The sequence below is a fragment of the Vicugna pacos genome, chromosome 4 (genome assembly GCF_048564905.1).
Source record: "Vicugna pacos chromosome 4, VicPac4, whole genome shotgun sequence".
NCBI lineage: Eukaryota > Metazoa > Chordata > Mammalia > Artiodactyla > Camelidae > Vicugna > Vicugna pacos.
In genome coordinates this window covers 1,915,322-1,932,554 of record NC_132990.1, presented here as the reverse complement: position 1 = coordinate 1,932,554, position 17,233 = coordinate 1,915,322, and the positions used below count along the sequence as shown (strand labels likewise).

The 17,233-nt window shown below is 37.7% G+C and overlaps 1 protein-coding gene across 6 annotated transcripts in view; it reads right to left on the bottom strand.

Moving 5' to 3' along the window:
- Positions 1-17,233, bottom strand: part of MFSD14B (major facilitator superfamily domain containing 14B) — a 138,596-nt gene that overhangs the window by 13,131 nt on the left and 108,232 nt on the right. For 5 of the 6 annotated variants that reach the window (XM_072959060.1, XM_072959062.1, XM_072959059.1 and 2 more), the window contains 2 exons: positions 6,042-6,169; positions 4,621-4,735 (listed from right to left, as the gene is read on the bottom strand). The exons of the other annotated variant lie outside the window; for it this stretch is intronic. In XM_072959060.1, coding sequence (XP_072815161.1) covers positions 4,621-4,735; positions 6,042-6,169 — 243 coding nt within the window. The remainder of the gene's footprint in view (positions 1-4,620; positions 4,736-6,041; positions 6,170-17,233) is intronic. 6 annotated transcript variants of the gene reach the window in all.

The window sequence follows — 17,233 nt, the reverse complement described above, 5'->3', positions numbered from 1 at the left end:
ACCCCCAACCTCCACCTCATACAGAGACCACACAGCCAACTGACCACACCTGCAACTTGAATCCATGTGGAGCTGTTTCACTCTTTTCCCATCAGCAGGTAGAATGCTCCCTTTATTTTGGACTGTAATCTGAATGTTCCTAAAGCTGAAATGGACAGTCTCCAATAGGTGTGAAAAGCACATTTATAAGTGGTCATCTAATGGTTTTTAATAGAAACTACAGAAAGCATTATGATTGAAATGATGATTCCTGGCTAGTCAATGCCATTCTTCATTCATCCGTTATGTGCCGCCCCCACAATGTAAAAATACAATGCATCTGAAATTAGTATTAAACCAAAAATAGTATAAAAACCAAAAGTTAAAATTTTTTTTTTCTGGGGATAAGGTGGGGTTATAGAGAATTTTAATTTGGGGAATGGGAATTCCTTGGTTCAGTATTTATTGAGTACTTACTATGTGCCAGATAAATAAGAAGACAGAGCTCCTGCCCTTCGGGCTTTTTCAAGTTATCTAAGAAGATCAAGGCAACATAACTACATGATGAACTGCAATGTCATGCAAACAGCTTTGGGAGCACTGTCGCAGTATTCTTAAGTTCTAGGGGAGCACGGCTGTGGCGTCCTCACGTGCCATGGAAGTACTGCTGCAGGGTCCTCAGGTGCTAATACTAACAATATCGTATCTGCACAAAATGAGTCATTCATTCATTTATTCATAAGAGTATTCCCTTATCTTAATCCTTATCAAATGACTACGTACACTGAGAAAACACTCTATGACTCAATGTACAAATAAAGAAGTAATGTCTTAAGTGCACATAGATGACAAGGACTAGAAGCCTTTTTTCAATCTCTGAAATTAATCTTTCTCACTAAAATGCACAGTCAGCCTTAAAGCTTCTAAATTTCAGCTGAAACTGCTTTTTGTAATTCCACAGCATTCCAAGTGCAAACGACCTAAAGATCATGGAGTAGACAGAAGAAAACAATCATTTATTTCATTGCAGATCAAAAAGACATTATGGAGTCAAAAAGACTCTACTATCATAATTCTGTTCTATACAATTGGACATTTTCTAAGATAAAGATTGTTCAATAACTCAAGATTTGGTCATTAAGAGCAATGAAATTAAGTTATTATCTATATAACAATAATTTAATATATAAAAACACACTTGATACTTTAGTTTTGAGTAGAAAATGACTGCCTTCTACTACACTCCCCTACAAATTTAAAGGGGTTCAGTAACTGCTTCAGATGCAAAGGAGAAAGAATGACTTGATTATGAGATTCATGTTCATTAATAAATGATGCACTCCAAACCATGGTAAACTTTTAAATTCATCTTTCCCATCCATGTAATGTACCCTGCAATACTGCTCTGAGGAAAAAGTGCCCTATTTTGTGGTATTTCCATAATTCAAATATTTGTAAATTGCCACAGAGAAAACCTAAAACTACCAAAAGCAGAAACGAAACCTTGATGAGACTCTAACTCTTGCAAAACAGAGGAAGAAATGTGCACTATAATTTACAAGTCGATGTATCTGAAGAGCTGAAAGGCTCATAACTTAGAAGGTACCGCAGAGCAAATGCTCTCAGACACTGAGGGGCAGGTCCAAACCCCCTTCCTAACACAGCTCAATCTGGTTAGGTCCTACGGTGCTCAGGATTTCCTCCAGCCGTCCTTCCCTCTGCTAATACCCACCTATAATACCCTCATCTTCTTCCCTCCCTTCTCTTAGTGGTACCCTGAAGTGGGCACAGCACTTGAAAGATTAGTTTAATTTCTTCAAGTACGCAAAAAGTAAAACAGAACTACCACGTAAATACAGCAACAGTGAGAAACCACAAATTTAGTGGGAAGATCTGTTATTAAAATATATAATAGTGAATATTCTGGGAGCCAATTTAATCACACAGAATATGGAAATAAAAGTTTCAAATATCAGGAAGGGGGCAGGGAGCAGCAGCAGTTTCCTAGTCGTTCTATTTGATCAGCTACGTAACCCTCAACTAGCCGATGCTCAATCAATACTTGCTGAATGAATAAATGGTTTTCTGGGCTCTACGACTCCATGAAATTCTATGTAAAATGTTGTGTCTTTCTTAAAACTCAAAGCAGCCTACTTGCTTAGTTTGTGAATTTATCAAAATCCTTCTTTCACTTAACACTCATATGACTCTGAGGAGCAAATCTAAAGGATGACTTCACCACAACAGTCTCAATGAGCATTAAGTCACTTCATATAGTTTCACTACTGCAGCCACTGAAAGAATGACCACTTTTTTGGTTTACTGGAGGAGTTTCAGTAACGAAGGCATACATATTCTTCAGCGGATCTCAAAATGCTCCTCAGAGTTTCAGCTGGACTTGACTGATGATCTTGTAATTAATTGGCAATAAATCTTCCTATATCTGTCAGAGAGATAGACTTCAAGCTTGTTTTCTTTTTCTTTTTTCAGTTTTGTCATCTCAACTCCTGACAGTCAGAGGTAAATGAAAAGGTTAATCACCGGCCAAATCCTGAGTCCTGTGAACAAGTCCATGCAGGCTCACGTGGTGGCCAAGGGCACACTTCCGCAGGGAGCTCCTCTCACTAACATCTCTCAACATCCCTGCGAACAGACCTCATTGTAACTGCCATTTTACAAATGAAGAACTGAGCAAGAGACAGGGGACTAAGTCCTGATCCCTCTGGTTCCAGAACTCTCTCTGAAATCGTGAAGTACTGCTGCTTAGCGCAACAGCTTTGCCAATGATTTTTCTGGTGAAAGCAAGGAACAACAATCTAATAAAACTGGAGACAACGAGCATCTCAATGTGCATTTTCCGCGAGGCTGAGAAAAGCCGCCCAAGCAGGATAAACGAGGCTTCGGCACCGCTCAACTCCGCATCCGCCCTTAAGGGCCCACCCTGAACCACCTGCCTTCTCTGAAGCCTTCCTATCTGCTTCTCCCTCTGTCCCTTCCACAGCTCTCTGGAGATGCCCTGTTTTAGGACATGACAAGAGAGTCACTGGGTGGAGGAGGGGAAAAAGGGAAGGAAGAAGAGAGCAGGCAGTAGCTAGAGGGCAAGTGGGGTCAAAGGAGGTGTTTTTAAACTGCTGATATCTAAATTCAACAAAGTAAAAACTGCTGTTGTGTGCTGTGGAAGAGCAGTTAACCGACTTACAGGTCCATCACTGATTCATACGATTCAGTCAGTCAACACTGAATTGACTAATTATCTTTCAGGAAGTGGCATTTAAAACAAAGAATGAGACTCAGGGGAGATGTAACCTGAGTTTCTGGCATTCAACCCCCCTCAATCTACTCAACAACTTAGCCAGATCATCTTTCTTCTTCTACCTTCTTACTGTAAACATTTTAAACACAGGAAAGTTGAGAGAACAGCACAATGCACACTGAAGGCAGAATAAGCCACCCCAAAATGTGCCATTTTGGCATGTGGACTGTTTCGAGCTGAAAGCAATTAAGACCCAGGAGACGCAGGAAACACTTTTTAACCTTTTCCTTAACAGCCTAAAAGAATTTAGAGAGGCAGCCCACACTGGGAGGAGGGACAACTCCAAAGGTAGCTCTCCAGCAGAATGGCTTACCCCGCGGGGCAGGCAGACATCTGTGTACCAGGTGCTAATTTGCTCTTCTCATCTTCCTGTGAGCTGTCTTCCTCTCCTTTGGAGCCTCAGGCCCCTACCCTCTTTCCTCCTTAGCTCAGGATGGTTAATTAGCCCCAATTACTTGACTGCCCTTGAGTCTCTCATGTCTTTGTGGGACTCCTATACATACAAAATTAAATGTTTTTCTCCTGTTAATCTGTCTTATGTCAACTTAATTATTATGCTAGCCAAAGAACCTGAAGGGAAAAAGGGGACATTTTTCCTGTACAACACCTACATGCCCCAACAGGTTCACGCATTGAACACATACCCACAAATGCTCACCTGTCGTCTCTTTCCCATGAACCACTTAAGCAGTTCTCAGAGTTGTGAACTCTAAACTAAAGGGCTTCAGCCTGCCATCTTCTACTGGTCTCTCTTCTCCTACATAACCACAGTGCCATTATCTTGCCTAAGAAAATTACAAATGATGTGTCTAATACTCAACTATCCTGTAAAAAGATTTCCTATAAATTTTGTTATGCACTCAACAGTTATCTACTGAACGAATGACTTTTTCTGCGGTACCATGTCCCAACTTAGTGCCTGAGTCACACAATGAGCAATACAGTAACAATGGATTAACATGGCTGAGGTTCTGTTGCCTCTCCAATGCTAATTAGGTGCCCAGAGACTTACCATCTTAGCACCTGTTTACTGTCTATGGTTCCTCAAGGGATCAGCTAACAAGAAACAAATTGAAACAATTTTATAAAAACTTTGCAACTGACAACTCACACATTCCTGCCTATCTTCTAATCCTAAAAGCAGAGAATAAATTACTAGCAATTTCTATCTTATTATTTTTAACTTCTCGTAAGTCTCTTTTTACATTTCAATTGCTTTAGATTTTCTTTTATGTAAGTCAATATTTAACACTTATTTTAAGTCTCAATTTCCAGTGAATTTTTAGTAATTTATTTCTCTGGTTAAAAAACATAACCTGTTATCTTACCCATCCATAAGCTGTACTTCGCTCATGCTCCTGGGTGATGTCAGCTACATAGGCAAATATCACAGAGAACGTGACTGAGAAGACTCCAGACATGGAAATCATCGCAAAATACCACCTATAAAAAGATGACTGTAAGTACCCATAAGAGCGGTAACATATACATACGTTTATAACCAGAGTCAAAGATACCACGTAAAGACTGTAAACCAAAAATTAAATTTAAAAGTGCATGTATATTTAAAAACAAAAACTGATTATAATAAAATCATAATCATCATGAACAGGAAGAAGCAGGAACATACTAATTCTGTCATTGCTCAAGGGGTGTCATTATTATGCAGTTTAAAAAAATTAAAGAGTAAGGGGTATTCATTAAAGTTACAGCTTTAAAGGTAGCCAGAACAGTAATAAAAACTTTCTAAATTTCCTAGCATTAGCTAAGAAAAGATATAAATACAAAAGCAGAAAGTATTTTAAAAATTAATGTAATTAAGACTAAAAATCTTTCATATACATAAATGCTTAAAAAAGTCCAGTTAAAATATTAGCAAACACAATCTCAAAGATCAAAAAGTAGGGTTTAATCCTAGGACATAAGGATGTTTCAATATTAAAAATCTATTAATATAATTCATTATGGTAACAGATCTAAGGAGAAAGTTCAACTGATCACCACTCATGCAAAAGGCGTCTAATAAAATGTGACATTCAACCCTGATTTAAAAAAGGAAAATCTCTAAATAAAATAGGAGCAAGTATTTTTCAACCCCAAAGCTAGCTTAATACTTAATGATGAAACATTCCATTTCCTTTATATACATGAGGAAGACAGGTACACAGTCATCTCTTCTATGTAACATAATTCATCAGTCAAATAAGTAACAGAGGCAGCAGCATGAAAACTGGAAGGGAAGAGCTAACTATTCTTTCCCTATTTGATCATGGAAAAATGAGAACTAAAATTCATATTACGATTTAGAATAAACGACTGGTCTTAATACAGTACACACAAAAGTGCCTCCTGCCTTTCTATATAAACTATGTTCATGCCAGTGCCCTAGAGCAATGAGCTGACAAAAACAACACATGTGCAGGGTAAAACAAGCCACAGTTGAGGCAGCAAGCCCCCTTCCCAGGACCCAACCCTGTGACTTACCTCCTAGCAAAAACAGCCACCTTCAGAGACATATTTTACTCCTATTTCTTCACCTAAGTAACTTATCTTCGACTTAATTCTATGTCTTCATTTCCCCATTTATAAAATGGGCATGATGGCAACTGCCTACTGGCCTTCTGTATTACCAAAGAGTTCAAATGAAAACAGGTACAATTGCTCTGAAATGGTTAAAAGGTGTTCTGCAGATGTACTGTTCACGTGTGACCCAAAAGAGACAGTCATGATGGAGGGCCAAGCCACTCACCAGGGGCTGATTTTCATCAGTGGAATTGGAAAGCAGGTGAAGAAGACAGTGCAGAGGAGAAAGGGCTTCCTCCCCCACACATCAGACAGAGCGCCTATGAGCGGGGCACTCAGAAACGAGAGCAGGCCCTGGAGAGGGAGAAAGAGAAGCAAAGCTCAGGTTTATAATATGATCCCCCAACTACTTGTAATTCTTATTTTCTAAACGCACTTCTAAATGCTCCAATTCATTTTAGTGGCCTCCAAACAGAATTAATTTGAAACATCAAACATAACCTGTTACAAAAAAAATTCCAACAAAGTTCCTAAGTGTGCTGTTTGAAAGGCAAGAGAGGGAGAACAGCTTGTTTTCTGGGAGAAACTGGAGAAGAGAGGTGATGTGAAATACATATACCCACAGTTGACCTCTGAGGTGAACAAACACCAAGCAAAAGAGAAGCCAGAAACTTAATTCATTTTAATAAATATATATAGCATATCTATTCTGTGCAAAGCTCTGAATTAACTGGTGAAAGTAAGACCCTCAAATGAATACATACCTTCTGCTCTCAAAGGGCTTATAAGCTAATAGGGATAAATAGGATGAGTATCCATATACTAATGTCCATAAGAAAAGTAGGTTCTCTTTCCATCAAAGTTAAAGTTCTATTTGCCTGGTGAACTTAGGATGGAGATAATGCAAGTTGCACAAGAGTGAGGCTGACGGGAAGCAATACCACCACACATAAGCGACAGAAAGTAAAGAAATTTTTACTACTTCCTCACAATTTGCCAGTCACACAGAGTGCCAGTGCCAGCTGGCCACTCCCATATCAATTTCCTTTTTTTTTCATTTCTAAGTTCTTATTTTATTTTAACATTTTTTATTAATTTATAATCATTTTACAATGTTGTGTCAAATTCCAGTGCAGAGCACAATTTTCTGTTATACATGAACATATATATATTGTCACATTTTTTCTCTGTGAGCTACCATAACATCTTGTATATACTTCCCTGTGCTATACAGTATACTCTTGTTTATCAATTATTCTACAATTTTGAAATCCCAGTCCATCTCTTCCCACCCCCTGCCCCCTTGGCAACCACAAGTTTGTGTTCTGTGTCTGTGAGACTATTTCTGTTTTGTATTTATGCTTTTTTTTTTTAGATTCCACATATGAGTGATCTCATATGGTATTTTTCTTTCTCTTTCTGGCTTACTTCACTTAGAATGGCATTCTCTAGGAGCATCCATGTTGCTGCAAATGGCGTTATGTTGCCATATCCTAAGTTCACCAGGTGTTTATGGCTGAGCAGTATTCCTTAAACATAAGACAAGATACAATAAACCTCCTAGAGGAAAATATAGGCAAAATATCAATTTCCTTTTTGACGTCAGTGTCCTTCATTATCTTATGTTCTCCTTTTGTGTATTTGAATTTTTATAATATGTTTTAAAAGTTTCTCATCATAGCATACGAATAGAAGCCCCCAAAATCTGGCACCTAAACAGACATCCTGTGTTTTGGCTATATGCAATACTTCTTAAGTTTTCTGAACAAACCATGTTCTTTTATGCCAGTGGGCATTTGCAAAGGCCCCTGCTCTGCCTGTGTGCACTTTCCACACTTGGACCTGGTAAACTACCAGTCATTCTTCACAACTCTGGGCAAGGAGCAACTTCTCTTCTATTTTCTTAGCTACTCAAACAGACTCAAAGAATTAACCCTGCTTTTTGAGATGTGCAAAACAAACAATCCCCACCCCCCATCTGGTACATATCTCTTCTATTCTGACACTCTATTACAATGACTTGTTACTTGTCTATCTTCTCTATTGGATTCGAAATTGAGATTAAGATCAGAGGGATGGTTTCTTTTCATGTCTGTACCCTTGGTGGCTATCAAAGGGTCTAGTAACAGGGGCATTCAAAGAGGTTTGATAAACTGAACAGATGTATTAAGGGGAAATCAACTCAGTAGTTTCCAAGGTCACACAGTTAAGAAGAAGAGGAACCGGATTCTAACCCCCTATCAGCCACCATTAAACTCAGGGCCCACGGGCCAGGAGACAAGACAATTGAAGAGGAGGTGAGAGGAAAAAAGCTTTTTGATTCCTCTGAAATAACGTATTAATTTATACTCAAGCATTGTAAGAGAAAAGAATCTGACTCCGTATTAGATCTGTTTCTTTGGTTTTAACCCTGTGCCTTGTTTTCTAGGCTCAGTCTTGCTAGCTCTGCACCTTTTGTAAAACAATGTTGCCTTTAGCCTGAAATATACAGGAGAACCTATTCTCAAGCTCTGACCTTTAAGGATATTAACACCTTTGCACCTATATAAACATAACAAGTTGCAGAATAAAAAATAACATTTGTTTTGTTAGAGGTTTTACAGAGGCACCATGACCTGACCCACATGGACAGCAATAAGAACAAAGAATTCCTACACCAAGAAGTCTGCAACAACCAATCACACTCCCTCCCCTTTTCAGTATAAAAGGAGCCTGAATTCTGCCTGGAGTAAGATGGTCCTCCAAAACATTAGTCTGCCATCTTCTTGGTCTGCTGGCTTTTCAAATAAAGTCACTATTCCTTGCCTCAACACCTTGTCTCCTGATTTACTGGCCTGTCGTGTAGCAAGCAGAATGTGTTTGGACTCTGTAACAGCATCAAGTCCTGTAATTTCTAAACCACAGTGGATTTCCAAGGCATTCGGTCTGTTCTTAACTCATCAAAAGAGTTAAATGATTTCCTTTAACTAAGCTGAGTGACTGCAGAAGCAGGCCTTAAATTCATGACATGCAACTATCAGTTTCATGAATTTTAGAAAAAATCTTTTATGTTGCTTTAAAATTCCCTAAAAATATCAAATACCTGAGTTCTCGAGTAGTATATAACTCATAGAGAAAAACGTTAAGAAATTTAGGAGGACAAGGCAGTAGAAGCAAAAACCAACACAAAAACAGTACCAACCCTATAAACACAAAGAACTCTGGAAAAGTTTATAGACAGTTCTGATTTCAGATTTCATACATACATGTTTAAAATATGAAATGAATGCCATTAAAACAAAGAATATGAGAAGGCCAAGTATTAAAGTTTTATTTAAAATAATGCAGTTTTTATAGAAAAAAGATATTGCCTGCTAGATTCTGGATTTAAGGTGTAATTTCATCTATTCATTAAATAATTATTATTTAAATCAAACTCTTGGTAACAATAGATATTGAAAATATCCCCTGGGAGAACCTACATTTTTATTAAGATACTAAAATACAATCCAATAAAATACTTGCCTATTTGAAAAACTTGTATTTCCTAAAAATCAAAGACTTTCCTCTGTCCCAGAGCTGTTTTTTCACTACCCAATCTAACCCTAGATCCTATGAGGCTGCATTATAAGAGCAGTAGATTGAGAAGGACATTCATACCTTGCTTAGGAAAGTACTTCATCAGTCCTCTAAACATGCAGACCACAATTTACAAATGAGAAGAAAATGTTTAAAAATTAAAACCAGACTGACATCAAAGCCCTAACATTTAGCAATAATACAGTTAATTTTCATTATTCACACTGATTATGTTCTGTAAGGTTGCCAGGAACACTGGATTAACTCAAAATGGCTTGAAGACTTAAATACAAAACAAGACACTATAAACCTCCTAGAAGAAACCATACGCAAAACATTCTCGCACATACATCTTAGCAATGTTCTCCTAGGGCAGTCTAGCCAGGCAATGGAAATAGGAGCAAAAATTAACAAATGGGACCTAATTCAACTCATAAGCTGTTGCACAGCAAAGGAAACCATAAACAAAACAAAAAGATAACCCACGAAATGGGAGAAAATATTTGCAAATGATGTGAGTCACAAAGACTTTATTTCCAGAATATATAAACAGCTCATACAACTTAACAACAACAAAAAAAAACCCAATCAAAAAATGGGCAGAAGACCTAAACCAGCATCTCTCCAATGAATACATATGAATGGCCAATAGGCACATGAAAAAATGCTAAATATCACTAATTATCAGAGAAATACAAATCAAAACTGCAATGAAGTTATCACCTCACCCCAGTCAGAACGGCCATCACTCTAAAGTCCACGAATGATAAATGCTGGAGAGGCTGTGGAGAAAAGGGAACCCTCCTACACTGCTGGTGGGAATGCAGTTTGGGGCAGCCATTATGGAAAACAGCATGGAGACTCCTCAAAAAACTGAAAACAGAGTTACCATATGATCCAGCAATCCCTCTACTGGGCATATGTCTGGAGGGAACTCTAATTCGAGAAGATACATGCACCCCAATGCTCATAGCAGCACTATTTACAATAGTCAAGACATGGATGCAACCTACATGTCCAGTGATAGGTGACTGGATAAAGAAATTGTGGTACATTTATACAATGGAATACTACTCAGCCATAAAAAAGAATAAAATAATGCCACATTTGCAGCAACATGGATGGACCCTAGAGATCATCATTCTAAATGAAATAAGTCAGAAAGAGAAAGAAAAATACCATATGATATCACTCATGTATGGAATCTAAAAAAAAAAAAGGACACTAATGGACTCATCTACAAAAGAGAAACAGACTCAACAGACATAGTAAACAATATTATGGTTACTAGGGGAAACGGAGTGAGAAGGGATAAATTTGGGAGTTTGAGATTTGCAAATGTTAGACATTATATATAAAAATAGAATAAAAAAATCAAATTTCCTCTGTATAACACAGGGAACTATATTCAATCTTATAATAACCTTTGATGAAAAAGCACATGAAAACAATACATGTGTGTATATGTATCACTGGAACACTGTGCTGTATACCAGAAATTGTAACACTGCAACGGACTATGCTAAAAAAAAAAAAAAGAGAGAGAGAATATGGAACCATTGCTGCTAGAGCCAATACAAGGCTGGGTTCCTGCCAGCCTCTGGCCACATAGTTTCATTAACCTATCAATACATAACCTTGATTTATGTGTGTTTCTGTTTAAAGATGCCTTATTTAATAAGTATATTGTTGATTTATTAACATTGAGGTTTTAGCCAGCAGCACTATGACTCAAGTCTGAATGAAGCTTACCTAACAGAGTATTTTCTCCATAGGGTACATCAAGGTTCTCCTGCACTTAGAAACATTTGACAACACTTCGGCACTACACGTGGAGCCATTTTAAACAGAGAAACTGCCAACTAAAAGAACAAAAATGCAGAATATGTGGCACTAAATGGACAGCAAAAAAGACATGTGTAGACTATGAGATCTGAAATAAGAAGATCTGTCACCATGTTCAACCTCAGCTGGGAACATAGTTGGGCAACTCAAATTCCACCCTTATCCCACACATGAATGACCATAAAATCACTGTACTGATCTTGGGGTTACCAATACATTTAGTTAAGTAGGTAGATTTGAAAATATGAAATCCAAGAATAAGGAGGACTGATGTACTAAGCCATGGTATCATAACTATGCTATCATGGTCCAATGAGTACTGGATAAAACATGGTGTGCAGGAGTCCAGGTGCGGATGGCAAAATCAGCCAAGAGTTAATAAGTCACTTTTGTAAATTAGATTCCCAGGCCAAACAGGTTCTTAAGGTGGTATAATTAATTGGCTAGTAATTCCGACATGTCCTTACAGGCTTTATTTTGACAAAATAGCAACTAAAGCTTATTGTCCAATTAAATGCAATTATCAAATAAACTTTTTAAAGCATATGAAGAATGGCAAAAAGTTTTAAGCATATGTTTTCCTTAACATACGCATTTGGCAAATATTTGACTAAAATAATTGGGCCAATACCCTTAAAGTTTTAAAGCCAAAAAAAATTTTTTTTTGTTTACCTTCAAATATATAATTAACCTTGGAACAGAGTATGAGAGAACAGTGGTAACAATGAAGAATAAAGTGCAGTCATATAACTGCTTCTGAAAATCTTCATTTATTTCATGAAAAATTTTGTATCTCATGGTAACTCTTCAGTATTCCTAAATAAGCCACAGGGAACCTACAACATACAGACATAGGTTACCCCCAAATAATATGGGGGTGTTATCATTCATTTTGCTTTTTCATACAGTATTTTACTAATGATGACTTTTATCTCTTTCATTTCTTTAATAGATCAGAAAGAAAATTTCACCAACAGAACTTTTATTTATATAATGGACACAAATCTTTTTACATTAAAAAAAGTACTGAAACAGGGGTCACTTTTCTGACTGAGGATCCACTGAGACCCTGCACGGGACAGAGCTTCCCTTCCCAGGGTGCAGATCAGTTTAACAGAACCAGTGAGAAATGACACACGAGTGACTTTAGTCCAGGGAGGGATTTGTGAAGCATGAGGAGGGTCAAAGAACAGCTGATTCTAAGACTTCAAGGAAAGAACAATACAGGCAAGAAGGCTGGAGTATTTTGTTTTGATTGGGGGGGAGGGGCAAGGGACTAGAAGTTCAGAAGATTCATGGAAAGAAAGCAGAAACAAAAGCGTATGAAAGGGCAACTAATTTTATTTAATGAAAACATAAAGAAACAGGCTTTCCCTTAACCTTAGAAGTAGTAGGGCCACTACTTCAAATTGATTCCAATTAAGAATAACAGCTGCATTCACATACCCCAAATCGTTCTGTGCACTTCACACAAATGCCTTACACTGTGAGTTGGGTGCTTTAGGGTAAGGAACTAGCCTAAGGCCCAGGGCTCATGAGAGGTAGAGGCAGGTTTCAATTCAGGTGTGATGTGGCTCTAGGAGCTGAGCCTAACCAATAAGCCCATAATTCAAAGCAATTATCACACTAATTTGTTGCCCACATTTCAGTGTCTATCTGAAAGCACATAAAATACTAGACTTACCTACTTGCAAGTTCTCTTAAACATGTTTCAACAACTGGATAAATTAGCAGTCTGTTTTAAAAAAACTACTTAAATTTTATGAACTCATTTCTCTCAAGTAGGCTGTTTCAACCATTCTGTTTACAGATAATTAAAAGGATAGTCTTTTATCCAAGTTCCCGTCCAAATTAAGAAAGCAAGAATTATTGTGTGTATGTATGAAAAGCACTTCTGTATTTAGTAATCCTAAAGAGTAGCTAGCTGTAAGGGGACTTCAAAGGCATCTTGTTTTTTTGTTTTTTTTTTTAATTCTTAAATACATCAGCCAGCAGTTTCTCTGCATGCTTATACTATGTACTGCTTGATGATTTAATTCATTAAATAGCAGGATGAGACAATTCAGCAGCAACTCCTAGGATTAGAGAAATTCTTGATGTATTAAATGTCCCTGGAAGAATGTCCTGGCAGATGACCTACATGGCCATCTCCTTGGTCAAACTTGACCGTCAAGTCTAGACTGATTAGAAGCACTGCATGTGAACCCCTGTGGCCAAGCCCTGGGCTGGACTGGTAGGCCTTCTACTTTTCCCCCTTTCCAAGCCCTTGCTGCGATGTCAAAGCTAGACAAGATGAAAACTACACGCTTTACAGGCACTCTCTTCATATTGATCGGTCCAGGTGTAAATCAACCCTGGACATCTGGCCCGCTTAGTTTAGTTACTTTGGGACACTGATGAAGATATATCTAATTTTGTAATAAATATAAAACATGCTAAAGAGGGAAGCTTCAATAAATTTCAAGGTAGACATTGAGCAATCAGACCAGCTGGTCTTAATGAAGAAAATGCTTATAGTCTACTCCATCTGCTCACGTTAACCAGCAGTCATACCCAGACTTCATCTACTAAGTCAAACCACGGCATCTCAGTCTGGTTATACTTCCGACAAAGTGTTGCCAAAACTTCTTCAGTGGTTAGTTTCATGAGCTTGGCTAGGCTATAGTGCCTAGTTATTTAATCTAACACTAGTGTGGGTGTTGCCGTGAAGGGATTTTGTAGATGTGGTCTAACATATACAATATCAGCTGGCTTTAAAATAAAGGGCATTACTACTCTCAGTAATAATGGAAGCCTCATTTAGTCAGTTGAAGACCTTAGGAGCAAAATGTGAGGTTTCCAGGAGAAGAAAGAATTCTGCCTCAGGACTGTAGCATCATTCCTGCCTGAGTTTCCAGCCTGCTCTACATATTTCAGATTCGCCAGCCCCACAATCATGTGAGCCAGTTTCTTAAAATAAACCTCTTTACATATATTATATTGGTCTTGTTTGTCTGGCGAACCCTAACACAACCTCTTATTGCTAATCACTTAACAGTGTCCACTGCATGTTTTAATTCCATAAAAATAAAAGCTGCTATTGAAAAATGTTGGAAAGACTCTGAGAAGTGGGATCAAATGTGAGTTTTTCCCTTTGTAACCGTTAAGATGAACAGGTACTAAACCAATAATCATTAAAGTGTGAAGGGATTACCATAAAATACATTATTTAGAAATAAAGAATTGAACAATCCTCATTAGAAAAATAAAGAACTTAAAAAAAAAGAAAAGAAAAAAAAAAGAACTTTAAGGCACTTCATAGAAGTAGCCAGCATATAATGTAAAAATACCCAACATCACTTGTAATCAAAGAAAAACAAATAAAATTACAGTAAGACATCATTTTCAGGATTGGTGAAGATCCGTAAAGACTGTGTTAGAGCATGCTGGGACAGACACACGCTGCTGATGGGAGTGTGAAATGGCACAACTGCTCTCGGAGATGATGTGGTACTTACTATATACTCAAGATCTTAAAAAAAAAAAAAAAAGTGCCCCAAAATGCCCTTTTGACTCACCAGACATACTTTTACAACTCTCTTTTTTTTAAAGGAATCAATAAAAACTATATTTATTTTAAAAAATTCAATAAAAAATATATTTATTTTAAAAAATTTGTTACAGATTTATCTTCAATAGTTTGAAATTAGAAAACACTAATATAGGGAAATGGGTAAATAAATTATGGCACATTCATACAATCATGTCAAACGATACTGGAAGTTTTTGATTTGCATGGTAGTGCAGGACTGAAAAAATGAATGCAAGCTGAAAACATGTAAAGAGATTTTATTCAATGTGGAAAACTGATTTATCCTATGACCTTTAGAAATTTTTGTCAGAACAATGAAAACTCTTACTATCAGTTATGTTTAGTGCAATTAAAGAAATAGTAACTAGTATTTATTTAGAGCACTATGATTTAAAATATTAAAAATTAAAGTTTTTTTTGTGTGTGTGTGTGTGTGAAAAAAATTACCAAGTCAATTGAATAGTGCTTATCTTCTTTCTAAGTCATGTAACCTACGATGTGCAGTATCTTCCACACACTGGAAAACTGTCAAATGCCTTTCTAACTTTGGATCAGCTTCCAACATTGTATCCTCTGTGCTTTCAATGTCATGCAATATCATCTCTGGGAATTTCTTTAATGTGAAGCTTTTTGCTAGCATCAGTTCCATTGCCGGGACATTTTCACTCTTTTCATCACAACCATTTCCCTCACTTATGCCGGTAAGTTTAGCATCACTAAATTCTTTTGGCTGTCTAGAGTCTCTCCAGCCAGCTGGTTCTTCCATAATTCCTCTGAGGTTCTAGCTGAATCTCACTTCCATCCTTCTTACTATTTCTCTACTGCATTCTCATCCTTGTTGGTCACTTCTTTCTTTCAATCATCTATTTTTGTAAACTATCATGTGGGTTTATCACTGGAGACAATGAAGGAACACAACTGTATGCCCTGCTGTATGTGCATAAACTAAGAAATGCACGGTGACCAGTCACCACTTTAAAATGTCATGACTAGTCATGATACACACCTGTTACTTATGCAGTGTTCTGTGAACTAAGGAGTTAGCAGCAGTCTGTACTTTATGCAGTTACTCACAGTTAATACACCGGTAATGGAAATCTGAATTGTGCTGTTGGGGGATTCACGTTATTTAACTGAACCATGGTAACTGAAATCTGTGCATAAGGAAACGTGCAAAGAGAGGGCTGCCTGTATTCCATGCAGTTTTAATGTCATGAGAAAATTATTATGATATAATTAGTGACCAGTAATATAAGAAAAAAGATACACAGTTCTAGTCTCCATATAAGCTGAACACGACCATAGAAAAACACATAGAAAAAGACTAGAAAGAGATGTTAATTTGACAAATTTACTAAGTGCCTATCAGGTGCCAAGAACTGTTGTAGGTGCTAGGGACAGCCCCAAGAGACCAAAGTGGACAAAAATCCATGTATTTATGAGACTTCCAGTCTAAAAGAGGAGTGAGAACACACAGTAACAAGATAAAGATAAAGCAAAATATATAGTATATCAGAGGGGAGATGCTTTGGAGAAAAATAAAGCAGAGAAGAGGTCTTGGGAGTGACTAGAACTGGATACATTATTTAAGATAACAGTGAAGGCATCGCTGAGAAGTGACATCTGGGTGAAGAGCTGAGGGTTAGGGAGCAAAGCCTGCCAAAATCTGGGAAGAGCAATCAGAGAAGCAAAGACAGTAACTGCAAAGCCCTCGGGCAAGCACAGGCTGAGAAAGCTGTGGCTGGAGCACGGTCAGCAGAAAGTGGAGGAGAGAACAGGGATGCTGCCAAAGGAGAAAGCGGGGTGTGCGTGGGGCTGGTTAAGAAGAATGCCACAAACTGGTTTATATTTTATCAGCATCTCTACTGAGAAGGGACCAGGTAGCTTTTTGATTATGTACCTATTGAAGGCAGAACCACAGAATTTGCTGACAGTTTGGGTCTGGGACGTGGAAGAGAAGTCAAGGTGGACTCCGGGGATTTTGGCCGGAGCCAGGATGGCATGAGCAGTAACTGATATGAGGAAGGCTTGTGAGTTGGTCATGCTAGAGGGGAAGATTAGGAACTCAGTTTTGACTCTGAGATACTTATTAGACAAGGAAATAGAAATGTCAGTTAGGCAACTGGATATTCAGGTTGGAGTTCCAAACCAAGGTCTAGGAACGTATTTATTTCAGAGCTGAAAGTGGTTAAATCTGACGATACTGCGAAGGGAGTAAGTGTAGCTATAAAAGGAACTGTTGTCCACGGCTTGAGCCACCCATCTGTCAGAAGTCTAGGAGATGAGGAACATATGTTACTTGCCAGAAACAGGGTTAAGAAAGAGAAGTTAATTTGAAAACATACTTCACAGAAACTCAAGTTACCATATGACCCAGCATTTCTACTCCTAGGTATGTACCTAGGATGAAGTAAAAACATATGTCCACATGAAAACTTGTACAG